The sequence below is a fragment of the Delphinapterus leucas genome, chromosome 5 (assembly GCF_059928025.1).
Source record: "Delphinapterus leucas isolate spDelLeu-1000000601 "Yukka" chromosome 5, BTC_Dleu_Yukka2, whole genome shotgun sequence".
NCBI classification, from domain to species: domain Eukaryota; kingdom Metazoa; phylum Chordata; class Mammalia; order Artiodactyla; family Monodontidae; genus Delphinapterus; species Delphinapterus leucas.
This window is the reverse complement of record NC_143133.1, coordinates 83799992-83827688: the sequence shown is the minus strand read 5'-3', so window position 1 is coordinate 83827688 and position 27697 is coordinate 83799992. Positions and strand designations below refer to the sequence as shown.

The window sequence follows — 27697 nt, the reverse complement described above, 5'->3', positions numbered from 1 at the left end:
CCAGATTTGATTGCCTGTATTTAAAAGACCAGCTCAGGCTGACTGGAGATGTTCCAAATTCCACATAGAAAGATTTCCACTTGGTTCTGCTGACCATCACTTATTCAAATACACCCAGTCGGATTGAGGAAGGAGGGTAAAATCATACAGTGTAAGTGTAGCTCTAGCTGTTGGTGACCATCTCTGCTATAAGGAGAGCAGCTTAAAAAAAAAAAAAAAAGTTGGTGTCATCTCAGTTAGTGTCTCTTGGGAATTCTGATAAGGAAGCATTTCCCTAAGTATAAAGTTGTTTTCTCATATAAAATTTATTTAGTTATAAAAATAATTACTAATGTGAAATGTTTATTCCAGAAATTTGCAGTGAAATTAGTTGTTTCAGCACATAATTTCCATCATGTTTCTAAAGCCTGATTTCTACAGTGCGTATGAATTTTACCCAGCATTCAATAATTTTATTTGAGTGGTCTCTTTGATTTATTTAAATTCTATTTGATAATCATATTTAATTGGTCTATTTGACTTATTTAAAATCTTACTATTATATGTCCCACTATTCTTATATTTTAGACTTCATTGTAATCAGTGACTCTACATCTTTTGATTATCATCATTCTGTTCTGTAAGACAAATATCCATGTGCCTCCATGCTTCTTTGCGTATTTTGGTATACATCTAGTTATTATGAGTAAGAAGACTAACAGTATCCTATAAGCTCATTGTTTCCTTAGAGGCCAAGAAAATCACCCTTGTGTTTGCTGACCTGGTCCTGAAAGTCCCTATGCATCATAAGCCAAGTCGCTTGTTTAGAAGCAAGTTATAGATACAAAAATATAGAAACAAAAGAGTAAGGCAGTCTTTACTGTTGAGTAATAGTTTTTACAATCTTTAAGATAAATTAATGCTTTTCTTGATTGCCTTATGTGATTTCAACACTTCCAAAATGTTACTGTGAATATTTAATACCATAGGTTATGAATCTGAACTTATTCAGAATATACCTTCCAATTCAGCTTTATTTCTTAACATTCGATCTAGGACATATATAATAGAAATGGTGTGCATATGCTTCATGAATCCTTCATGTATTCCACTCCACATTATATACATCCAGACAGGACAGCTGCCAAAGCTTTTGGAGAAGTTTCATTTTAAACAGAGTTTTGTATAGTTGGGCATGCATGAACTTTTAGTTGGTTATAACATGCAAATATGTAATAAGCCGAAGAATCACGGGCTGTGCTGTGATTACAAATTATTTAAATAATGGAGGATTATTCACTTTGTGTCACAAATAGTTCCAGTCTTCACAGTTAAAGGCATAACGATGAGTATAATCCTGAGAGATAAAGTCACTTCATTAAACAAGCTTCTCTGGTTTACTGTTTGCTTTATTTTGATGCCAGATTGAATAATGGGATTTTTAAAGGTAATTTAACAATGAAAGTATATTGCATTTATATCATCTTATAATTTTGCAATACTTCTACATTTGTAAAATATATAGATTGAGGTTATTATGATAAAAGTAGCATATAATTTCAATGCTAATGTCAGGAAAATTAAAATGGTTCCAAAAAGTAATATTAGCATGTCATTAATCTGGAAGGTGGAAGGTAGCTATAATGTCATCAGATGTTGATAGTGTTTCCTAGCTAGCCAATCACCAGTAATTTTCATGGTAGCTTTATTCATTAGTGCACTGAAATGTATTCCTGACATGTACTTATAATATATGTTGTGTTGTTCTTTGAAAGTAGAAATGAGCATGAAGTTACAATATCATATACGCAGTCAGTAAAAGATTGAAATTAAGATTCTCTTATGTACCATCTTTGCAATGTTTGTGTCTTCCTCAAATTCATATGTTGAAATCATGATGCAATGGTATTAGGAGGTGGGACCTTCAAGAGGTAAAATCAAGAGAGTATAACCCTTAAGATGGGTTGAGTACCCTTATAGGAGGCAGGGGAAGTTTGCTTCCTCTCTTTTTCTCTCTCAGCCACATGAGGATACAGCAAGAAAGTGTCCATCTACAAGCCAGGAAGCAGAATCTCATCAGACAGTAGGTCTGCTGGTGCCTTGATCTTGTATTTCCCAGCCTCCAGAACTGTGAGACATAAATATTTGTTGTTTAAACCACCTAGTCTGTAGTATTTGTTAAAGCAGACTGAACTAAGACAGGTGCCAATTTCTATTTTTCTAAAGGAGTAATAAGGTATAATGTGGTCAGCCACAGAAAAGGCAATGAAAATATGGGAGATCTCTCTCTCCTGCTCAAACTGCACATCCCATAAAATGAATATGTATTTAGTAAACAAGGCAGACTTTTAGGATGCAGATAATGTAAGGAGGGCTAAGACTCCTCAACTGAGGCTTCATGTTTCCCAAATTGATGTTTTACTTTAGTAGAGTAGTAGATTTAATAGATTGTCTGAAACAGGAAATTCACGTGTTAAGCCAGAGGGGTTCTATACTCAAGTAAGTTTCAAAAATATTAAATGAAGTAGAATTAGCATATTTCTCTACTTATTGCATTATACTAAGCCTTTGTAGATTAATGACCATGCAGGTCTCCCAAATTTGATCAAGAAATATTTTACCCACTATATGTATGAACATCTTCATGAAGAATGTTCAGTGGAACATAGTTTAGGAAACATTTTTTTCAAAGAACTTGTTTTCTTTTTAAAACATCTGGATGCAGTGATAACAGAGAAATAAGAATAAAGAAATATATGTTTTCCCTTTGTCATAATGACATATGGAACAGTGCCTAAGAATCACTTTCTTACACATGCCTGGAAATTTTGTCTAAGGCACCATAATAGCAACTAGCTAGTCTGTCACTGGAAATTACCACCATATTAGTTTCTAATATGTGGCTTATTATAGGATTATTAGGCTTATTATACATTCTTATTGCAGAGACTAGGTGACTTAGATATGCAAGCTATGGTTGGAGAGGATTTCAGATCTACTTTTTCCAAGGGTCAATGAGAGAAATTCCCTTTTCATTTACATAAATGAGAAACAAAATAATTTATTTAGCTCATAAATAAGTAATTTATTAGCTCTAGTTACACATCTATATAATATCATCTGTTGCTACATGGTAGGATAGAGAATGAAGCCATGTAAAATCCCACAGAAAGTTATATTGAGTGAATGTCTTCTAAAAAAATAGTGTAACTTTTCCCTTAATCTGAGCATCACACATGCACAAGTGGATTTTCTAAATAACATTTTGATTTGAGATTATATGAGTTTGCATATAACTTTGAAATCATGCTTTTGAACTTAATTTCTTGAATAGTTTATTTGTTCATCATTTCCTCCAACAAATATTTATCCATCAAACTATGTGCTTAGAATTATACTAGACACTCAGGATACAAAGATGCAAGTTATTCATTGACTTTTTTAAAAAACAAGTGGTAGGGCTGGAGATTATATCATTATACAATTAAATACATAAAGAAGTTCAAGTCTTGTAATAGTTTTTAACAATGAAATTTAAACTCCAAATACAGATGTGTAACATTAAATATTCTATCAAAATAATGAAGTAGCTAATAGCAATGCTGCCTGTGGACTCTGGTGATCAATTTGTATATTCAATGATATGTTAGGCTTCTACTGCGATACTTATAAAACCTCAGAAGTTCAAAAGTATTTTTCATTATTGCAATAAATTCATGTTTTATTTCTCCATTGCCAGTGACAAATTTGTGTCAAGCCATGTTTTACATAATGCCTCTTTTCAAAATGTAAATTGTCACTCAAAGTGTGACATATTTATGTGATATTCAGTTAACGTTTATTGAAATACTTTCTTTAAATAAATATTAAAACAACTGCTAACAAACCCACATACTGGATTCTGGATGTTGTCTGTGTAATTGGTGATGCCAAAATCAGATTTACTTATTTTTAACTATAAATTGAATCAGCTATTATATTGTGGACAATTTCTTATCATGTAGCTACAACCACGGAGACAAGCAGATTTTTAAATTTAGCTCATTTTTGCAATGGCCTCCTTCTGTGAATTAGGTCAAGTAGATCAATTACTAAATCTTTCTAGAGATGAGAATATTGACATACCTCATAGGAGAACTGGGAGAGAAATACAAGCACTGTTTAAATGCTTGATATCTTAATATTCTCAATGTCATAGCTGGTATCACTTGATGACTGGAGGAGATTAGTTTCCTCCTGTGTTACATAGTATGTGATTGCCTCTGCACATGACAAGAGGTGCATATGGAACATATGAAAATTCTTCATAGATGTGTGCTTTCTATACACATGTAAAAAGGCAAGCAATCATCTTATATATTGTGTTTGATAAATTGGCAGTTTCAGAAAAAATAGATCACAGGCACAATAATTCTCTTTACACAGCTTTTTCTTCTATTATCTATTATTACATTTAATAGATTTCCCTCTATAACAGAGATCTGTGTCTTTCTTTTACATTCAGTAATTTATGTAGGAGATCACATAAGGGAAATCTTAATAGAGCTTAATATCATAAGGGAAAATCTTTTCTTAGTTATCTAAATCTGAAATATGTTTACTGCTGTAGTTAATAAAAACAATCATGTTCAATAAACACTGAACTCCAAGGTGGTCATTTCATCTATATCAATGACTTTTTTTACAGCAGTTGTTTTTATTTATTTATTTTATTTATTTATTTTTGTTTTACAGTAGGTCCTTGTTGGTTATCTATTTTAAATATAGCAGTGTGTACATGTCAATTCCAAACTCCCAATCTAACCCTCTCCCCTCTTCTCCCCTGGTGACCATAGTTCATTCTCTAATTCTGTGAGTCTGTTTCTGTAAATAAGTTCATTTATATCACTTTTTTAGATTCTGCATATAAGCAATATCATATCATACTTGTCTTTCTCTGTCTGACTTACTTCACTTAGTATGATAATCTCCAGGTCCATCCATGTTGTTGAAAATGGCATTATTTCATTCTTTTTAAATGGCTGAGTAATATTCCACTGTGTATATGTACCACATCTTCTTTATCCATTCATCTGTTGATGGACATTTAGGTTGCTTCCATGTTTTGCTGTTGTAAACAGTGCTGCAATGAACATTGGGTGCATCCTTTTGAACCATGTCTTTTTTTTTTTCAGCAGGTGCTTTTAAATGTCTGTCTATTAAATTTGTTCCTGTTTCACAGATGAAATTATTTTCAATAATCTGTGTCCTTAAAAACATCTGCTTTCAAATTTATTAGAATATTATGAGACAGATAACAATGGGGTTTATTTTGTTATGATTTTAAAAGGAAATGCACTGTTTAGTAGCAATAAATGAAAGTTCTTGCCCCCATCTACAATCAGTTGCCCCATCTACTACTCCAATGGGTAGTAAACATACTCTGCAGTGAATTTGTGAATCATTAATCTGAAAGGCATTGAATAATGATACGTAAACCTAAAAGCATTCCATTTTCAGTTTTGGAATGTCACCAAAATTATTTTTGTATTTGAAATAATTCAATAAAATTTTTATCTTATAATTATTTTATCTCTTTCTATTTAAATTTTCCTGAAGTATAACAATTATTTCCACTTTACTTTTACCTGTATTTTCATAAATCTCTATAGGTTATTTGGCTAAATTCTGTTTTCCTAGTTTTTGATCTGATCACAGTTGGTAATAGGGAAATGTGAGGTTAGCTGTTAGATCATAGATTTTACTTTAATTTTTTGTCCATTAGTCATTAATTACCGATGGTGCAAATATATGCAATTTTAGCATTTTCTAAAGTTTTACTTTGAATTTAGCAATTTTGTCAAATAAAACCTTAAACTTTCATTGCTATTTATAATAGCTGCCATAGTGCTATCAAAGCATATGGTTGTTAAAACACATAGTTCATTTGTTTCTAAGAGCGAGATACTCTGTATCACAATCTTTAATGTGATTTCATTAAGAATTTTTGTTATATTGTCCTATGGCACTCATAATAATAGGTATGATCCTTTACATAACAAGGCAGAAACATACCTATCAGGGAGTCATGAAGCCACTGACCTCAAAGTCTTTCTTTTAATTGAAGTATAGTTGATTTACAATATTGTGTTAGTTTCAGGTATACAGCAAAGTGATTGTTATTTTTTTTCAGACTATATTTCATTACAGGTTATTACAAGATATTGAATATAATTCCCTGTGCTATATAGTAAATCCTTGTTGCTCACCTATTTTATGTATAGTAGTTTGTATCTGTTAATCCCATACTCCTAATTTTTCCCTCCCTCGTTCTCCCCTTTGGTAATCATAAGTTTGTTTTCTATGTTTGTGAGTCTGTTTCTGTTTTGTATATAGATTCATTTGTATTATTTTTACATTCCACATATAAGTGATATCATATACTATTTGAATTTCTCTGTCTGACTTACTTCACTCAGAATAATATTCTCTAGGTCCATCCATGTTCTTGCACATGGTAATATTTCATTCATTTTATGGCTGAGTAGTATTCCATTGTGTATATATATATATACTATGTGTATATATATTCCATTGTATGTATATATATTCCATTGTGTGTATATATTCACACACACACACACAACACATTTTCTTAAGCCAGTCGTCTGTTGATGGGCACTTGGGTTGTTTCCATGTCTTGACTATTGAAGATAGTGCTGCTATGAACATTGAGGTACATGTATGTTTTCGAATTAGAGTTTTCATTTTTTTCTGGATAGATACCCAGGAGTGGGGTTGCTGGATCATTTGGTAGTTCTGTGTTTAATTTTTGGGGGGAACTGTTTTCCATGGTGGCTGCACCAACTTACATTACCAAAAACAGTGTAGGAGGGTTCCCTTTTCTCCATACCCTCTCCAGCATTTATTATTTATAGACTTCTTGATGATAGCCATTCTGACTGGTATGAGGTGATACTTCATTGTGGTTTTGATTTGCATTTCTCTAATAATTAGAGATGTAGAGCATCTTTTCATGTGCCTTTTGGCCATCTATATGTCTTTGCAAAAATGCCTACTTAGGTTTTCTGCCCATTTTTTGATTAGGTTGTTTGCTTTTTTGCTATTGAGTTGTATGAGCTGTTTGTAGATTTTGGTCATTAACCTTCTTTGTCACACTGTTTGCAAATATTTTCTCCCATTCCATAGGTTGTCTTTTCATTTTATTGATGGTTTCCTTTGCTGTGCAAAAGCTTTTAAGTTTGATTAATGTCCATTTATTTATTTTACTGACCTCAGAGTTTTTATGCCTTAGTCTCCATGGAGTGGCTATTCTGAATATACCTAGATTTTGACTTCCAAAATCCTAAAGCCTCCTGCCTCATATAGCTATTTTGGAAGACTATAAGAGAGACTTAATATTTCCTTTCTAGCACTTATCACAAACCTGACATTATATTATATTAATTATATTATATTATATCATATTAATTTTAAGATTGTATGCCACCTATGATAGCATGTTAAATATAGGTATACTTTAAGAAACATGCAGTTGTCTTTATTGTTCACTGTTGAGTCTCCAGAGCATATGGTGATCAATGTAATTGTTGAATGAATGAATAAATAAATGAATGTGTGGTAGGAAGAGAAACATTTCCTCATTTATAAGAGTATGGATTTAGATCCTTGGGATTGTCGCAAAAGAGCTATGATCACCAGACCTCCTCAGTTATACCTTAAATGTTCTTCTCATAGAAAATATCATATATATTAATTATATATTACGTATGTTGATAGCTTTTTGTGAGACTTATGACCTAGGAGCCCAACCTCTTTTAATAAAAGCTTTTTATTATGGGATATTATTTCCAAGATTCAGATAGGTTAGTTACAAATAATATGGGAGTGCTACCTTTTCATAAGCTAAACTGCCTAAACCCATGTTATCCATATCAGTTGCTAATAAATTGCCATAAAATGACTATATGCCCTTAAAATTAAATATTAATACACTATTTGTTTGTAGCCTTCCTGAGTTTCTACATGACACACCAGCCATTCTTCTCTTATTAATAATTGAAATTACATGAACTTGAAGTTCAAATACTGTGCACAGTTTACTTCAGAAGCCACACCAAGTCCATTCTAGGAGACATCATTCATTCCTTCCTTTTCATTGGCAAAACCCAACAGGCATTTCCTAGAATATAGACTAGTTATGCCACTCATCAACCAGTGATTGGAAAATTAAATTCAAAGCACTCTCTAAATCAAAACCCATAAACTACCCTCTATTATCACTTATGTTTCATTAAAAGAGAAAATTCTAATACTAAAAATAATAAGCATATAATCCCCAAATAAAGAATAATCCATTAAATTGAACAAATTGGGTTTTATGAAATACCTACTACATTTTTCTCATTTCTTTAAGAATTAGTGAAGACTTTGTCACAGTCCATCATTGGTTAACATTTGGAAATGGTATAAAATTTGTATCTTCACTTACAGACTGAAACACTTAACTTCTTCTCCAGGGTTTTTAAAAATCTGCCATGCTTCCTCTGACTTGAACGTAAATTCACCCCGGTCCATATGTGAACATATAAACAAATTAAAGTGTAAGTGTTTTTCTAGAAAACCTTTACATTGCTAAGGTGTTTACCATTCTTTCTAACTCAAGGTATGCACCCAGAACCTAGTTGGTAGATTGAATAAAAAACTGTACTAAGTATACAATTCATCTTTGAAGAGTATACAAAAAAAATACTGTTTAGAATTGATTCTAAGCAAAAAAAAGTTATTTTTCTATAGAATTAAGCTATCTGAACACACTACAATTACATAGGACTAATATGAGGATGTCTAGAGCAAGTTGGGCCTGACTGAATAATTTTAACCTTAAGATTCCCATCTAAGGTTTAATCGTACTCCTTAGGCTTCAGCAAAATAGAATCTAAGTGAAACTTTAATCTGAGAACTTAATGGACTATAGACTCTCCTTTGAACTCCGAGTACTGATAGTAATGTTCATGCCCGATGCACTCTTCCTTTGTTTTTCCAAATCTCTAACATTCTCAGAAACACATCCACATACAGACACACAGATACGCATAACCCAGTACTAGATACAGAAAAACACTCAGAAGATGTCCAGGACTAAATATGTCAACGTGCTAGGAGTCATAATAAAAATATCACATGCTAGAACCCTGTGAAAGGGTTTTCTGGAATTAAACCGGTATTTGAACTCTTCTTCTTATCCCTGGGAACCTGACTTTATTTCTACTTCTGGATCTTAATTTTTTTCCTGGATTATGATTTCTGAACCTTTCTCACTTTTTGGTGCCCTCTTTCATTTATTCAACAAAATAACACTTACTGTAAATCTATTTTGTCCTAGTACTTTGTACATTATAAATGGAGAAATGAAAGACAAACTCCATGCTGTTCATAGTCTAATGGAGAAGACAGGCTGTACCTATTAATTCATAAGCATTATCATTCACTTACTATGTGCCAGTGACTGTATTTGGCATTGCAGAATCAAATACGGATATCTTATCTCCACTTTCAAATGGTTTAAAGCCCAGATTTTAATACATTTGTTTGTTCCATCCTACTTCTGGCCGCAGTAGTATTTGCCTTTCCTGGGCTTAGATGTCTTCCAGATTGGTGCATATTGTCATAGCCAGCATAAGTGAAGAAGGAGGCCATTTATGTAAACAAGTGATGTTCCCCAATGGTTTTATTTCATCTTTTCTTGTTTAACCTTATTAAACATGATGGCAGTCTTCATTATTCAAGCTGGGCTATATATTCTGATTAAGGGGAGTATCACTTTTCTAAGACCGGTGTCTGAGGTTAACAATTACTCTATTGCTTTTCCTAATGAGTTTCAATATATCATGGAAAAAATGGAGACTTGGTTCATAGTGATACCCATGTAAGTATTGAAGCATGCTACTCCTTGCTGTTTCTCCTGCCTATCTGTAAGGAGGAAAGACCATATCACGTTGTGTTTTTCTTTGTTCCCACATATGGTGAAGGCATTGAGCCCTTTATAAGTTAATACAAATCCATTATCTGATTCCTCAAGTTTCCTGGGTCATTTTCTGAGTACATTTCTTTAAATTTTTCCTTATTGCTGAAACTCTTAATTTCTTTTCTGTTTTAGCATGTCTTTAGCCAAACAAAACTGCAGCCAACACCATGGGCTGCTTTCATTTTACAGTAATAGATGTATAAGCATTCAAGAACTGAAATACTATTTTGACTTTCATTTTTATTTAAAAAAAAGGGTTACATAGACCAGCAGATAGGAGATTTTGAATGATCATTCATTCTGTGTAACTGTCATAGACAAAATGTTAAAAAAAGTAGATTAAAAAACTTTAAAAAATTAAAGTGTAAATTAGGTCTCTACTAAAATGGTAGTAGTTTTCTCACAGAAAAGAAAAACTGAATGAGATTCAAGAATCATGAAGGAACATCACATTAATTTGATTTTTAGTATATTTAAAAGAACACTGTGTATTTAGATTACAATTGAGGGAAAGGAAACAATTCTTTTTAATCCAACTCAAAATTTTTTTCTGTATATTTCTAAACCTGAAACCTGGGCCTCATCTGGGCCTTATACTAAGAGAAGGTATAGTTTTGAACATTTTATTTAGCTTTCTAGAATATCTGTTAGTTATTAACTATTAGTTGTGTAGCAAACAGAACAATAAATGGAAGTCAGTGACAGTTATTTCCTATAATTATGGATATATCCTTTATCATATACAGAGTCCTGTTTGCTCCTCTACAAGTAGACACAGAAATATCAAATATTATCTAAGATTATTTAGGCTAAAAAATTCTATGTTTCTGTGCGATAACTAGACTTACTTGTTATCTACATTTGCTCCATTTATGCTTCCTATTACTAGAATATATTGGTGAAAGGGATTGTGTTGATAAGCAGAGAAAAAGGCAATTAAAAACTTGTTTCAGTTTTAAGATTAAAATCCCAATGCAAAATTAATTTCACTATTCCCATTTGTGGTCACTAACCTAAGGAAAAAAAGGCCTCAAGATGATTAAGGGACAATCTAGGAAGATACAGAAAAAATATAGGCAGAAGATTCAAGTAGGAAGAACAAACATAAGATTTCTCTTCCCTACTGCTGTAATTTCACTAATGCTGTAAAGGTTTTATATTTGCCTAGAACTCTTAGCATTCTCAGAAAAATGCATTTTCACAGTAATCCTCAAATTTAAAAAATCCACAATAAAATGCAACAAAATATTTAGATTGAGTTGATAGAAAATTTCTATAAATAGAAAATTTCTATAAATATTAGTCAATCACTGTCTTCAACTAGCATGCCCTGTTATAAAACTCTACAGTTTAATGTAGGTCAAAATTAAATTTGCAGTAAACTAATGATCAAAAACATGTAAAAATGAATGCTAAAAATTTGGAATTGCCATCTTAGAACTATCGCTAAACATTGAAAATGTTCATATTAAGTTTTTGGTAAAAATGTGTACTTTTACTTAAGGAGCTATTTTTGTTGAGAGCAGTTTTTTGGTCAGAAAAGACTCAACAAATTCAGAAGGAAGAAACTGCAGTGGATCCCTGGCTGTTCCTTCTTTTACTTCCACCTCAAAGAGAGAAGCCTTGGGATTCTGAAAAATAAAGTTGTTCTGTATGGAAGTTATAGCTTCTGACTGGACAACACAGTAACTGTATACGCCCTCCATTTCTACAGTGTTGATAATATGGCTATGGCAAGTGGATGCTGTGAACTTTAGTCTATGATGGCAATGTAATCACTTAAACTTGAATAAACTCAAAGCCCTAATGTGGCTGTTTTCCAACAAAAACTGAGGTGGAAATTTGTGTTGAATAGCCACTGATTACAAGAACATGATTAACGTGAGATATGGAATTGATTACGGGTGCTGTTGTGAAGGCCTACACCAAAAATGTAATATCTTCTATTGAAAAATGAGGGCAGCATAAAGACCAGAGACCACAGATAACATTATGTTTTCTGGTATATTTTATAGGCTGGATAAATAATCCAGAGTTGCAAATGATTTACTGAAATCTTTTTTTTTTTTTGCCAGAATGGCAAGTGTATAATTGTATCTATTTTGCCTGAAATGTTAAGTGCACCAGAGGTTAGCACCAGAGATTAATCTACTTTATTTTCATTAAATTGAATCCCAAGTGAAATAGTGCTTTTCCTCATTTACTGAAGCTTTCATATTGCTTTGAGAAGAAGGCTTCTCCACATAATTCTTAGCTATTTATAATAGGACACTATTTATATTAAAGATAGTAGTAATGCCACTCTAAAATTTTAAAGTGTTATTGAGAACATGTATATTTAAATAACACTCGGAGGACCATTTCTAGCATCTTGTAATACTGTCATGAAAGAATTCTTCATTGTGAGTGTATGTGTGTGTGTGTGTGTGTGTGTGTGTGTGTGCAACATAGAAACATGACTCATTAGATCTTAAAATCTCTGTGGTAAATCTGTACTTTTACTTATTTAAGTATGTAATTGAGATCACAGTCATCTCTTTAGAAAGATATAAACTCACAGACTATGTGAACTTTTGTAATCGTACACAAAAGATTATCTGTATTACCACAGTTTTACAAGTTATCAAATGTTGGACTGCCTACCTCTTGGTATAACAGGATAGAAAATATACAGTGGTAAGCTACTATCACATAAAAATGGAGGTGTCTCAATGTATTGTATAAAATGGAACTAAACTAGATCAGTGGTTTATAAATCTATTTTTAGCTGCTCCTTTTAAAATTTTAGTTCATGGCACAAAATTACTGACAATCTAGATAACTTGTCATATTTAATGTGACTGCTTTTTGATTAAACACTGATGAGATCATTTAAGATTTTAATTCAGTTTATTAATTTGTTAATTTCAGACATACCTATTCACTTAGCTTGTTCTGCCTTTGAAAATTATTATTGACAAGTTGATGTTTGAATTTGTTTTCCTAGGTAAACTTTTCAGGAAAAAGCCAAATAAAAGCTTGAAGTATTCATGGTATATTTAAACATTTTATGTAATGTGAAACTGTTTAATATATACCATCTTAAAAGTGGAATAACAACAAATATATAAGCAGTTATTATATGTACATTTTCTTTTTTGTTTTTAAATTATGTTCATTATAATATTTTTCTAAGAAATACCTTTTTGTTTAAATCATAAACTTCTCTGTCAACATTTTACTAATGTACTTTTGATTTTTCCAGTCTCTATGTCATTTCTTGTGCGCTTGGATATTTTTTAAAGAATAAATGAAGAAAGAATCCATATTTTTTCTTTCTTTCCTTTTTGAAAAAAAAATTACTGACTGCAACATTGAAGAAAAAAATATGAATTGTTTTTCCAGGTGAAAAAAATCTCCTCTTTACCATTCATATTTAGTGTTGTAAGCAGATGCTCAATTGTCTACAAATTTCCCTGTGAAAGTACTCATATAAACTTGAAAGTTTTCATCTCTGTATTTCTCAAGTGATTTCGTTTCACAAATTGAATTTGAGCCCATAAATACTTGTACTATTCTATGGGCAATAAAGTAATTGACTTCAGCTTTATTTCATACATAGAAAATTAATTGACTCATTTCTAGCAATATTGCTACATCATACTCATGAATTTTAAAGATGCTTTAAACAGCTCAAACACCTATTTGATGCAATCCTTTTTTCCACTAACATACTATTGAGGAAATGTAACAAGATTGTTAATTCAAATGATTTTTGCTGAAAGTTGATACATTTTGTCATATTTATTTTACTAAAAAACATAGCTATTAAAGAGATTGAATTTCTGAAACAGAAACTACTACTACATATTTCTTTCTTTTTAAACCATTTTGCCTTGTGATTGTGCATAAAAACTGAGCTACTTCTCTTGGTCAATGGACTTGTGTGGTCTTGATCAAAAAGTCAGTAAACTGACCAAGGAAGGTTGGGTGCTAGAATTCTACAAGAAAGGCCCACAATTTTATCTTTTGAAACATAAATACCTAGTTCATTAGATAACGAAACATTTTCTCTTTTGTTGGTTAAAATGACCTCATGTGCCAGTATATTTTATGCATTAAAATTTTAACCCTTCAAAAGGAGCAAATGTTAATTAATAACGGGGACTTCCGATCTTAGACGTTAATTTGGCACTAATTAGTGTATCAATCTCTCTGGATCTCAGTTTACTCCTCTGCAAAATGATGTGGCTGTGTTCTGTATGATTATGTCACGCATGTAGTGTGTAATGAGAAAATTAATCTTCTCAAATGTAGGTTGACTAGCTGTAGCTTGGACCTATTCTTCCTGTATTGTATTATAGTCTTGAGGTTTTCACACAGTCCATGATTACCTTTGAATTACAATAAAATTTCTTTCAAAGCATTATGACCCAAGGTAAAATTTGGTCTTCTACTTAACTCTCACTGTTTAAGCATTTGGGCAGCCGCTGGGCAAGCAGGTGGACTAGGCACTCATGATTGTGTTCAACATGCACTGGTCTTAATAATACAGTATTTCTTTCTAATGAGGAATGGCCTCTAGTGGACAGTAACACATCAAAGGTAGTAAGAACAAACAAAAAAGTCCACCCCAACAATAATAGGATTCCTCACTTTTTCTGCCATTAATCATGTTCCTAAGTCACTTATTCTTTAAGGATTTTTCTGGTTCATTTTCTCTCAGAGGAATTGTCCTGGATTGAATGTATTAGGTAATGGCAAACTTCTGCATGCACACACAGACAAATGAGCTCAATTGTACATGCAGCAGGGAGGAAAAACATAATGATTTTATGTAAACACAGCAAGTCTTATAAAGTATTATGGGGAAGAATATTCATAATAGTTTATCATGCACATGGGAAAAATGAGAAAATAAGCAATTCATTTAGGTTCTTATTTGAGTATATTTTACCTAATTTTAATCAAAATTAAAATTAGGTAGCAAAATTGAAAAAAAATGAAATAATGAAACTAAAAATCTGATATTAAAAATATAAATTACTATAAAAAACTGGACATTAATAGAAAGAAAAACAAAAGATCTTTGGTGTGTTTGAAGTTTCTGATTTTTTATGTTGTGTTTCATTTGATTCTTGCAAGAGCAGGAAGCTTCCAGAAATTCTAGACTTTAGGTAAACATATGATGCAGTAGCAATTGGAATGTTTTGCTCACTAGTTAAAATGGGTAAAATGCCCGACTTTCGAATTTGAGCACATAGTCAAACTCTTTCCCAGGCAATTTCTAAGATCATGGAGAGCTACTACTGTTTTAAGAACAACAGTAATTAGTAATTTGAGGTCAGGATATCTTCAGTGAAGTTAGCAAACACACTACACACACACAAAGAAAATAAAAAATAAATGATATCTAACAATATTTTGAATGAGAAGCCTAGAATTAGTTTCTTTTGGAGCGTTTCAAAATGCATTATACAAAATATTGTGATATTAAAGGATAATGGACAGTTATCCCTATATTCAAATAAGCATTTATGTGGTAAACAAGGTTTGTTACAAAGTTATGCTTTGGACACTTCAGAGTAAAGCTGGGAGCAGTTGATTCCTAGCTATATTGTAACATCGCTCTGCCAAAGAAAATCATTAAGATGGTCCTAATGTTGTTTGACTGGAATAGGGGAGAAGGTATAGTGCCACTAACTGATATGCTACATCCTGGGCTTTTAATTTGTATCGAATGTTGAAGAAGGCTAGTGAGTGAAAAATAAAAACTGATATGTTAAAACATTTCATGCTAAAAAATATCTAACATATCTAAACTAAGCTGTAAGTTATAACTGGGAAAACGTAATGCTAAAGAAAAAGAGTTCTATAGGTTAATATGCAAAACTAAACTAAAAATAATTGTATGATTGGAATAAGCAAATGTCTTAAAATAAATTTTCTAGAGGTTTTTACTGAAGACTAATTTTCAAAAATATGAACTTATAAACTTTCCTTTATTTGAATATATAAAGTTCAGACAATTTATAAAATTTATTTTTCTTCAAACAAAAACAAAAGGCAAATCATATAGTCATTTATTTACCATGTTTGAATTATTTCAGATTTCATATTAACATATACCTCTGGACTTAGGAGGGATATGTATGTGTTTGATATTAATTCATTCATTATAAAATATTTACTGAGTGCTCTACTCTGTGTCCTGCGGTGTCAGACTCTGAGGTATATTAGAGAAAAAGAAAATTGTCTTTTCCTTCATATCCATGTTTAGAGTATTAAGTTATATATAGGGAAAGAGAGAGAGAGAGAGAGAGAGAAAAGAAAGAAAGAAAGAAAGAAAGAAAAAAGAGAAAGAGAAAGAGAAAGAAAGAGAGAAAGAAAGAAAGAAAAGAAAGAAAGAAAAAGAGAGAAAGAGAGAAAGAAAGAAAGAAAAAGAAAAGAAAGAAAGAAAGAAAGAAAAAGAAAGAAAGGATTATTATTCATGGTTACATCATGTCTGAAAAAAAATGTGAATTTAGTATCAACAGAGTGGAGTAGCAATCAATGCAGTGAATCAAGGAATCCCACACGCAAACCCAGACTTCAAGGACAGAAACATGCTAATAAGAAGGTAGAGGTACAGACAGGCAGAGGGGATGCTCAGATGGTATCACGGTGATATTTTGTGAGCTTGGGAAAATCTGGTCTTCGGTTTTCTCATTTCTAAAATGAACAATAGGACCAGGTCTTTTAAGGCCACTTCTGATGTTTTATACTGGATATTAGATGACCGGGATAGAGAGTTTCAGTTCTCACTCGAGATTATGGTAATCAGTATGCCAGTGGTTAAGTCTTGGTTTATACATCTAGATACTATAAGAGCTGGGACTAATTCTAGAGCTTCAGGCTGGTAATCTTTCCTCTGTACAAGACCAGTCAAGTATTTATATGCAGGGCTCTACTACAAAGTTTCTGACCACTGTACTTTAGCCTTAATAAATTAATCTCTGTATAGATGCATAATAATGAAAACAGAACTAGATAATAGGCACCCCCATAACTTGAAAGGTCAAAATTGACTCCGTTCTCTTGATGATTCTTTATGTGTATTTGGGGACACAATGTAAGGGGAGTTTTTACTTTAGGCTGTGTCTCCTGAATCAGTGTTTTAAGTTGTGAAAGCAAAAGAAGTGATGTATAGGCTAGGGGATTGAAAATGAAATCAATGCTAACAAGAGGCAATAGGAGCTTGGGGCAAGAAACCTAACAGGGCAAAGAGAGGCAGGCAGGGAGAAAATAGTTCTTAATGGCTTTGGGTAGGATAAGTGGGTAACTCCATTATACACATATGGATATGAAAATAAGTCTTTTTTCTTTTGCACTTCTCTGATCAATGTGGCTGATTTGTGATGCCTGGCCAAGGATGGGATTAGAATGCAACTGACTTGGAGTTCTCAGTGGCCAGTGGGAAAAGGAGCAAGCCCAAGCATTTGAGAGAGAAATCAAGCCAGCCCAAGCTGAGTGTGTAACCAGTTCTTTAATATTAAGGCAAAGAAATAGGAATGAGGAGGAAGCAAACACAAAGAAAAAGGCTCAGAGGGTGGGTCTTGAGGAGTAGCCAGACCTGAAGAACAGAGCTACACCAACTATATTATGTTCAGTGACCATGCCTCCAAAAGGTCCAGGCACCTCGTTTGTAGTAGTCAGCAAATATTTTATTAAACCATGGGATCATAGGAATTCCAACAAAATTAAACTGAAAATATTGTGTTTTCTGTCTGTGCCCTTCATTAAATTACGGTAATCTCATTGACATGACATTTGCGAAAGCATCTAGGAATATACCTGCTGTGATCTTAAGTTCTTGATGAGTATTACTTTCTGTTCATCTCCTTGTTTCTTCTTCCTAAATAAGATATTTGCTGAGAACAGCAGGATGTCTCCTTTGTATTAAAAGGGAAGAAAACTTTGAAGAATTCAATGTTTTATTTCAGCTGGTCAATCTAAAATAAATGAAATATTTTTGCTTGTTTCTTAATGTATTTGTCTAAATAGGAGCAGATATTTATTGGAAATGTGTATATATTACCTTTCTGATTCTCTGAATGGCTTATAGCCATAATTATTTAAATTAAAGTCCTCCTATTCATGCATTAGAAATAGAAAATGTGAGCCTTCATTTATATTTTGGACACTTGAAAAGAAAAATAAATAAAATCCCACCATGATAAATTCTAACATCAAAGAAAATTACAGTTTTTCCTCTTCTTAATTGAGAATATTCAGAGAAGTAATATGCCTATGCACATACTTTGAAATTATCACCTGAAGCAGTAACTATTAAGCTGTCTTGTCAAGTGCTGCTTGGCTTGCATTTTAATAATATCTGTGGTACCTTGGACTTTGTACAAAGACTGTGAATTGCTTGCCTTATAATCTTGGAAGATGCTTCTATTCCAATTCCTTTTACTTGTCCAATTCCTTTGACTTGCTAGCAGGATCCTATTGGAATATGTGATGCAGAAATGAGTCTTCTATAAATGATTTAAGGCCAAGGATTTGAAATATGTTTCTATTTTGCATTGGAGGACTATTATAAAAGAAGAGAATCTAAAACAGAGATAACGTAGCATTTTGGTTTTCCTTTTTCAGAGAAGAGTTTTTTGATGCTCTTTTCCAATTTACTAATGCAAAGAAAATACATTTAATTAATCTTCTTACAGTAAGTTGATCGTTTTTGTTGTTTTCATTTGGTTAGCTGAGGTGCTTGTTTCCATGAAATATTAATCATGACATTCATTAAGCATTTATAATAAACATATTGATACCTGGATGGCTTCAGGAAGAAACTGTAAGTAGTTTAATGAGAGAGAAAGCTGGTTTAGAAAATCAGAGGCTAGGTACAATTTAGATAAATTTTGGAAGAGGACAAAAGTGAGATTAAATGAATGAACTAAGGTTTCATGTAACACCCTAATGTGAAAGTTGTTAGGTAAGATACAACCTTGATGTCTCTGTGATTTTAAGGAGCTCAGCAGTTTTCCCTCATTAACACCTTTTACTTCTGTCTGTCTGATGGCAGCTAAAACTCTGAGAGGGGCCATCTGAGGTCTATGATTTATGTGCACCCCTTGTGATGCCACATTTTCATATCTTTGTCATTTCAACAGAATCAAAAAATAATGCTCCATTTAATTTCATGTCTAACTACATGAGGTTCTGTGAAGTTAATACTTAATGTCTGCAATCACATTCTGCTTTTATTGAAAGCCAGTGTGTATGGTTACATTGCTCTGTGTGTTTCAGGACAATTTTTAAAGATTTAAAACTATATGTAGTTTTATTCACACAGATTGTAGACAGGTTTTTAAAATTTCTTATTATAATAACCTTTATGAAGAAGAAAAATCTGGTTTTACACTGTTTAGAAAGTGGTGTGGTGCATTGACATTCTCAAAACCGTAGTATTTTACTAGGAAAGAGATAGGTTTAGATCTCTTCTTTGGCTGAATAGTATTTTGGAAGCTATATAAATCATACTTAATTTTTCTACATCCTGTGTATATTCAGAACTTCTAAGGTCATTGTGCATAAAATAATGCATTGGTAAGAAAGAATAATGCATTCCCAGGATATGTATAACAAAAAAATCTCAGTATTTGAAATGACAAGGCTCTCAGTATTACTAATCTAAAATTTTTATCTCTATTTTCTGTCTGTCTCTAGGTTTATATTTGTGAATAAATGTATGAATAAACAGTTATCCAACTGTAAAAGATTCCTAACCAGATTGGTTCAATGAAATAAACATTTATTATTAATTTTAAACTGATGAATTTTCTTTCAAGTTTTATTACATTGTTGTGTTATTTGTAACCTGCCAGGGTTAAATAAATGTGGATTCACGTTACATTTTTATCCCTTCTTTTCCACATTTACTGCTTTTTTTCTCATTGTCATTTTAAAAAAAATTGTACTTCCTTTTGTCTTTCAAACTTTATCTACCCTTTTTCTTTCAAACTTTCTTCCAAATATATATACTTGCCTTTCACTGCTTCTCGTTAGTCACATCCATACTGAATTTTCTTTTACTATTACTCTGAAATACATGATTTTTTTCTGGGGAATATCATTTACATGTCTTCATGCTTGAGTTACATTGGAGACAATGACTAATACTTTACTTAATTTAAAAAGGGAAATAATTTTTAAAAATTTTCACGGTATAGCTCCTTCTCTCAATACTGTATATTGAGGAAGCAGAAATTTTACACCTGAATTAGTTTTCTTTGACTATATTTGCTGGTTATTTTCTAATTGTCTTTTAATTTTTTTGTCCTTCTATTATATTACACAGTGGGAAGAGATTGGTGAAGTTGATGAAAATTATGCCCCTATCCACACATACCAAGTATGCAAAGTTATGGAACAGAATCAAAATAACTGGCTTTTGACCAGTTGGATCTCCAACGAAGGTGCTTCCAGAATCTTCATAGAACTCAAGTTTACTCTGCGGGACTGCAACAGTCTTCCTGGAGGGCTGGGGACCTGTAAGGAAACTTTTAACATGTATTACTTTGAGTCAGATGAGAATGGGAGAAACATCAAGGAAAACCAGTACATCAAAATTGATACCATTGCTGCCGATGAAAGCTTTACAGAACTTGATCTTGGTGACCGTGTCATGAAACTGAATACAGAGGTCAGAGATGTAGGACCTCTAAGCAAAAAGGGATTTTATCTCGCTTTTCAAGATGTGGGTGCTTGCATTGCTCTCGTTTCCGTTCGTGTCTACTATAAAAAATGCCCTTCTGTGGTACGACACTTGGCTGTCTTCCCTGACACAATCACTGGAGCTGATTCTTCACAGTTGCTTGAAGTGTCGGGCTCCTGTGTCAACCATTCTGTGACAGATGAACCACCCAAAATGCACTGCAGCGCTGAAGGGGAGTGGCTGGTGCCCATTGGGAAATGCATGTGCAAGGCAGGATTTGAAGAGAAAAACGGCACCTGTCAAGGTAAGAGTTTACCTTTGGATCTGCAGGGGTTGTCTGCTTCAGTTGGATCATGTATATATATTTCTTCCAGTGATTATGAGCAAACGACCTTTTACTTTGCTAATTTATGGAGATTATTTCTCTTCAAGTTTGATTTCTTTCTTCTCAGAATTTTAAAACTTCTGGCAATGATGAAAGATTTAATGTAATATTTTATTGGATATACATAATTATCAGAGAGTGTCTTACTTGCAGTGTAATATTTCATATTCATTTTGCTTTCAGAAGTTTTATTTTTGGACAGCTCAGATCAAGGGATTATTTCTTTGTATATAACTTTCTTTGTATGATTAGTGTCTGCTACTTTATTGCTACTTTATCTCCATGAAGAGAAAATAGTACTCTTTACTCGTTATATGAAATTCAAATGTAAACCTTCGATGAGACTTGTTTTGGCATGCTTTTAACTGCCTTTTAAAATTTCTTCAGATATAAGTTCAGCCACATGAACTTCATTGGAAAATATGTGTAAGGTGACAGGACTTAGTTTACTGTGTTGTTTACATATGATGGCTATTACATGCTTGCTTTTAAGAATTTCCAGGTCAATTTTAAATGAATAATAAGTAGAACCCAAGCAAATAACTGTTTGGAGATAGAGCCAATACAGAAAGGTCATTTCAAAGCAATTTGCACTTGGAAATTTTTTTGTTTTAATTTTTCTTTTAAATTGAAACTTGATCATGCATGCCTCCTTCTTCATCTGAAAATACCCTCATTTTGCCCACAGTGTGGTGAGTTGCCCTTTTAAACTTGGATCTTTATCAATAGCTTTTTGGAACAGGATAGTACTTTATGCAAAGTGAAGAACAGCTTATGAAGAAGAAAACACGTTTTCCTTAAAAGAGGAAAAGCCCATCCTTATGAACCTGAACTTGTTTTCACCATGATGTGTACATGCCAAATAGGTAATGAGAGTTAATGTGTATTAACTGAGGAGAAAACCAAATGCTAAGAAGTCCCCTAATCCCACTGGTAGCTTCAGGTGCATTTTTTTTTTTCTAAATCCAGTATATAATGTGGATCAAACTTGCTCAGTTTGTTCAGGCCTGACTGTAGATTGACCGTAGATCCAGGGAAACAAAACTAGGAAATTTCCTGTAAATCATACTGACTTTGCTTAATTATTTCTCTCTAGAAACACATTGCACCATATTTAAACTCCCTTTTTCAACATCACCTCATATTTGTATACCATCTACAATCAAGTGCATGATTATTTCTCCATGTAATCTACAATTCTCTATTCCTTTATATGTATATGTAAAGTTTTATTAAATCTAAATTATGTTTCAGATAAGCTTTTAAGTTTGTCAAGGAAATGAATCAGATTTTATTTAGGTTTGGATTTAAAGGAAAGTTCTAACTAACATTAACTTAACTTTTCTTTTTGAGCAGCCTTCTTGGTATAAGGTGAAGATATATGTAATTGTAGAATCAGAAGTGGGAGTTAAATATAATCCATTGAATACACTGTATTCTTTTCCCTAAAATATTTACAATATGAATCTTATTATTTCTAAGAATTTGTTTACTATTATTATAAAGCAGCATGCTTGATTTGGTTATTTGTTTATATCCTTTTAGCGAATGATAATGTGGTAGCTTTAGTTCAAACACAGTGACTTTTGTCTTCGTCCGTATCCACACAGAGTATAAAGGATCTCTGCATTTAGAGGATAATTTTTGATTGTTACTGGGCTTAAAATATTCTGCAGGTGCTTATCATGAAAACATCTTAGGGAAGTAGTGTTCTGACAGGATGTTTTTTAGTGCATGCATTTACTGCAACTTCCTATTCTCGTACTCTTACTAATTGAGGAGTAGAGACCTGAGAGAAAGAGGGATGAACTGGAGAGGCTACCTTGGAGGAAACATCAATAAATGTGTTTACTACCCTACTCTGGTAGGAGGAACAAAGGCTGTGGGTCATGAAGGCTGTAGACACAGCACCAGAAGTTGTTCTACACAGTGCAGTCTATATGAATAGTGCCTCTTGGTGTTTTCCCATGTACAAATGATATGTGGCCGCTCTAGGAGGAATTTCAAATGTTTATTCTATAAATAACATATCTTATTGAATGAATAAATAAATGTTGAAGGTTTGTTTTGGAGAATTAAGGCATCACACATAGTCCCACATAAATAAATATATGCATTTAAACCTATATATTATATGTACATGCAAATGTAGATGTATGTATGTGTGTAAGTGTGCGTATCATATACAATTCCTCCATAACTCTAACTCATTCTATGGTTTTAATGTACTGTCCCCAAACCTTTAAGTAGGGACGTTGATGTTTTGGTGCTATCCTTGATAGGCCAGAAATCTAGGAATCATTCTTGACATCTCCTTCTTACCCACCTCCCACTTTCAATCCATCCCAAAGTATTTATAGAAACTACCACGCAATTATCTCATAAAATCACCCACTTCTCTCTGTTTCGTTTTTCCTCCAATCTATAAGCATATCTTGTTGGAACTTTATTTTTAAATATAATGAATGACTTTTTATGTAGTTTTGTTTTTTGAGCCATGTGAGTGTATCATCTCTACAAAAATGCAAATCTGGTAGTTGCACACACTTATCCTCTTCAGTCCCTGCCTAGTCCCAACACACTTACTTTAGACTCTTCAATGGTTTCCTTTAAAATAAAGTTTTGAAAGTAGCCTAAGATCCTGCATGACTTTGCTCCTGTTAGCTCTCTAGACACATCTTAAACTATGCACTAGCCACACTGGCTCGCTTTTAGTTTCTCAAAGGCTCACTTTCATTACTTGTTCTTCTATGATTCTGTTCCCTTCCCCTGAAAAATTCTTTTACCTCCCTTATGCCTGATCAACTCATACTAATCCTTCAGATCTGTGCTCCAACACTCCTTGTTCAAGGAAGCTGGCCCTGATCCTTGAAGACTAGGTCATCCCCCTCTGTTATTTACTCACATATTTTCCTTCATAAAACCATTTAGAGTTATGATTTTGCACATATTTGTTAACTTATTATTTGATTTATGATTCACTCCCCACCCCCATTAGACTACATACTCCTTGATTACAGCAGTGGTGTATGTAATCTTAAGAAGTGAGAAGGAAATCAAAAGGCAAGAGGTAAGGAAAATGAATTCAAAAGAGGAAATAGGATGAGCAAAGTCATAAAAGAATACTATGTTTTAAAATTATTTATTTTAAATAAATAATTGTGTTTATTTTACCTTTGTACTTATCTTTAGAAAACATCCTTGGTCATAAAAATTGACAAATATGTCTTTTAAATTAATCTTTACTTAGTCCTAAGATTCTCAGGCCAAATTTTCAAGTTTCAGGTATTAAATCATATATGATTGGCATATGATATATTAACTATCATAGAGGTCGTCTTAGTGATTTTTGTAGACCTCAAAACATCACATGCTGAAAAGTGTTTATAATATAGCCTTATTACATATTTACATTTAATAACTCAGTTTCTTTTATAATCAAAATATGTTGGGATTTAAGTAAGGCTGTAATAAGAAGGTGAAGTTTGAGTAAACCTGTTGTAATGATTGTCATATGTTAAGATTTACTGAATCTGTACTAGGAAGTGACCAGGTAGTTGCTGTTGGATCTTGTTCATGTGACCTGATATGCGTGCAGGGCATGATAGACTTGACCGAGAGGCTTTTAGCAACTAAACCTTAAGGAATCAGAATGCTAGGCAGCTTATTAACATATGGCGGCTTCAACCCAGAAGACAACCAAGAAGTGATTCAGGAGTCCCTGTCCATTTAGCAGTTCATATTTAACTTCCTTTAGGAGAACTTGACTACCTTTTCCATAATAATCTGATTTTAACAAGGTAAGCAAGTACTCTGGTTTCTATTGTATTACGTTAAAACATAGAGTGAATTCATTTTTCTAAAGCTTACTTATATGCCTGAATTTTCTATAATAAGCTGCCTTAAGTATACAAATTTATTTCCTTGAAATGTTCTTTATTTTCAGGAACTAATAATGTATTAAATCCATTTATTCAAGTATGTTTCCATATTTGTTATTTATTATTATTTCTGATGAAATTCACACTATTTTTTCCCTTAAGAGTCAAATGAAATCTTTTTGAGCACAAAATTGTTAGCAGAAACCCATTTTGGAAGTTTCTGCTTTTTATTGAAGTGAATGTGTTTGACAGAAGTAATTGAGTTCACATGAATCAAATGTTGCCTGCTGAGTTCTCTTGTGATTATGTTGCCGACTTACTCAGATGCAAGGCAAGACCACTAATCTTCATCAGTTGCTAGCGGAATGAAGTAGTAATTTGAAATTACCCCTAGATAATTATAGTTTCACTTATATCAAATGGAGGAAAGAGATTTAGATTGTGGGTCACTGCCAAAACCAGTCAGAGTGAAGAAGGTATATGGTGCATGCTCAAATACAGGGTAAGGGGGGGTGTCACATGCCAAGGGCTGCGGAGAAAAAACACATTAATTGTCCAACTGGGAGATGATTGCACAGCAAGGAAATGTAGTGAAAATACTGAGCTCAAGAAAGAGCCTTGATTCAGAAACAGTACAGATACTGCAGGGAGTAGTATGTCGGTCATTCAAACTTCTGGTGCATATTTATGTTTGAAACAAAATTGGCTGGAAATTTAGGGTATTAGGTGTTCATATAATTATGCATTGGAGAGTCTAGTTATTTTTAATTAGACACATTACCAAAAAACTTCAAAGGGGTTGAACTTTTGGTCCTATTTGTTATGCTATTTTATGCAAAAGAAGGAAACTAATTTTAATTTAAAAATTTTAACAAAAGATGGCAATTATGAAAGTAGAGTGTCAATGGTGTGTGTGTGACCTACTGCTGTGAACCACCACTAAGGCAATCAAGTAGTTAAGTCATTTCATCTATTTGTAGGTATTACACATGAGAGTAATAAAATAGATTTTTCTTTTCAACTCCTCCCTTGAATAATTTTAGATTAGTTCTATTAAAATGTTAGAGCATACTCTGCATTTTTTTTGTTTTTGCTTTTTTTTTTTTTCTAAATCAGGGTTTTTCAACGCTGATACTATTGGTATTTGGGCCAGATAACTAGTTGTTTGGGGGGAGGGGTGGTCCTGTTCACCGTAGGATATTTAGCAGCTTCCTTGGCCTCTAATACTCCACTCCTGATATTCATAGTCAAAAATGCCTCCATATATTACCAATGACCCCTGGAGGCAAAAATCCCTCTTAGCTGAGAACCACTGATTGAAATATACTCCATCTGCCTACGTGAGCAGATGTGCTGCTAAAGCTAAATATGTTTATAGACTGGTTACCTTTGCAAAAGTGAACATTTTTCTGCAGAACGAAAGAAGTGTACATTTCTTAAAATGCGTATTCATTTTGAAATGTGACTAATTTAACTTGGATAAAGTGATATAGTATATCAGTAAATATGCTGCTGATGAGACGCAACATACCCTAGTGTTTTAAGCATGCAGATTCTGAGCCAGAATGCCTGGATTCAAATCCTACCTCTGTCTTTATCAGCTCTGTATCCCTGGCCAAGTTGTTGAATCTCTTTATTCCTTGTTTTCCTCGTCTCTAACTACCTCATAGCAATTCTAGGAGATATTATATGAAAATTATTTAGAATAATGCCTAGAAAACAGTACTTATTCAATAAACGTTATCTATGTCTTAGATATTTTATTAAAAATAAAATTATGTACAGGAATATGTGTCTGTCCATTGGAAAATACAGGGTAGCTTCAGCTTAGAAAATTCTCTAATTTGTTTAAACTAGAGAGTATATTCTTTAGTAGAATCATTTATCAAAGGATAGTCCTACATTTTTATTTATTGGGTGATCAAAACTATGTAAATATATTGGAACCTACTTTATGAAGGAGATTTGCTCTCTCCTTAGGTATCATCACTCATTCTTTAAATTATTGATCGCTCATCCTTTAAGTTATTGTACTAGGCACTGTAGTCTATCTATACAATTCCTGTATCCTAGTAATGCAGACAGATAGCTCACAAACATACATATGCACTCACATCTACAGTTACAGTTTATGAGCGTTGTTACTGGCAGTGTGAGTGTGCAAAAAAATGGGTAGTAAGAAAATGTTTCTCTGAAAAGGTGATGTTTAACACAGATGTGAAAAAAGAAGCCACATGAAGACTATGGGAAACAGCTTAACAAGCAGATGGAAGCTTTCAGTGCAGAGATCTATCATAGTATATTAATCAATTTTGTATATATCTCTTTTCCCTCTAAAATTATATTAAAATGTATTTGCATATTAAAATCTGAGAAATAATAGAGCTGCTACTCCCTGAAATTACCTGCTAAAAGAGGCTATTCATATACATATTATACTGTCTTAAGGATAGAGAATTCCTAATAATACCTAGGGTCAAATACATACATATCAAATATGAAACAACTCAGTTTATTTATGAGAGTATTGGTGTGGTGGATGGCAGCTTGTAAATTATTATACCAGTTGAAAGAATGAAAGCCTTTTCTTTTTTAAGAACTTAATGTTTCATTGGTCCAGTGAATCTTCTGGATATGTGCACAGTAAAAAAAAAAAAAGAGAGAGAGAGAGAGATTTGGCAATAAAGAAAAAGAAATAGAAGAAGCAGAAGCAAACACTCCATAATCCCTCCTAGACAAGCTTT

The 27697-nt window shown here is 32.8% G+C and overlaps 1 protein-coding gene across 1 annotated transcript in view; it reads left to right on the top strand.

The window, feature by feature from the left end:
- EPHA5 (EPH receptor A5) overlaps positions 1-27697 on the top strand; it is a 332484-nt gene that overhangs the window by 39817 nt on the left and 264970 nt on the right. Inside the window, exon 3 of the mRNA XM_022561692.3 lies at positions 20331-20991. Within this exon, the coding sequence (XP_022417400.1) occupies positions 20331-20991 (661 nt within the window). The remainder of the gene's footprint in view (positions 1-20330; positions 20992-27697) is intronic.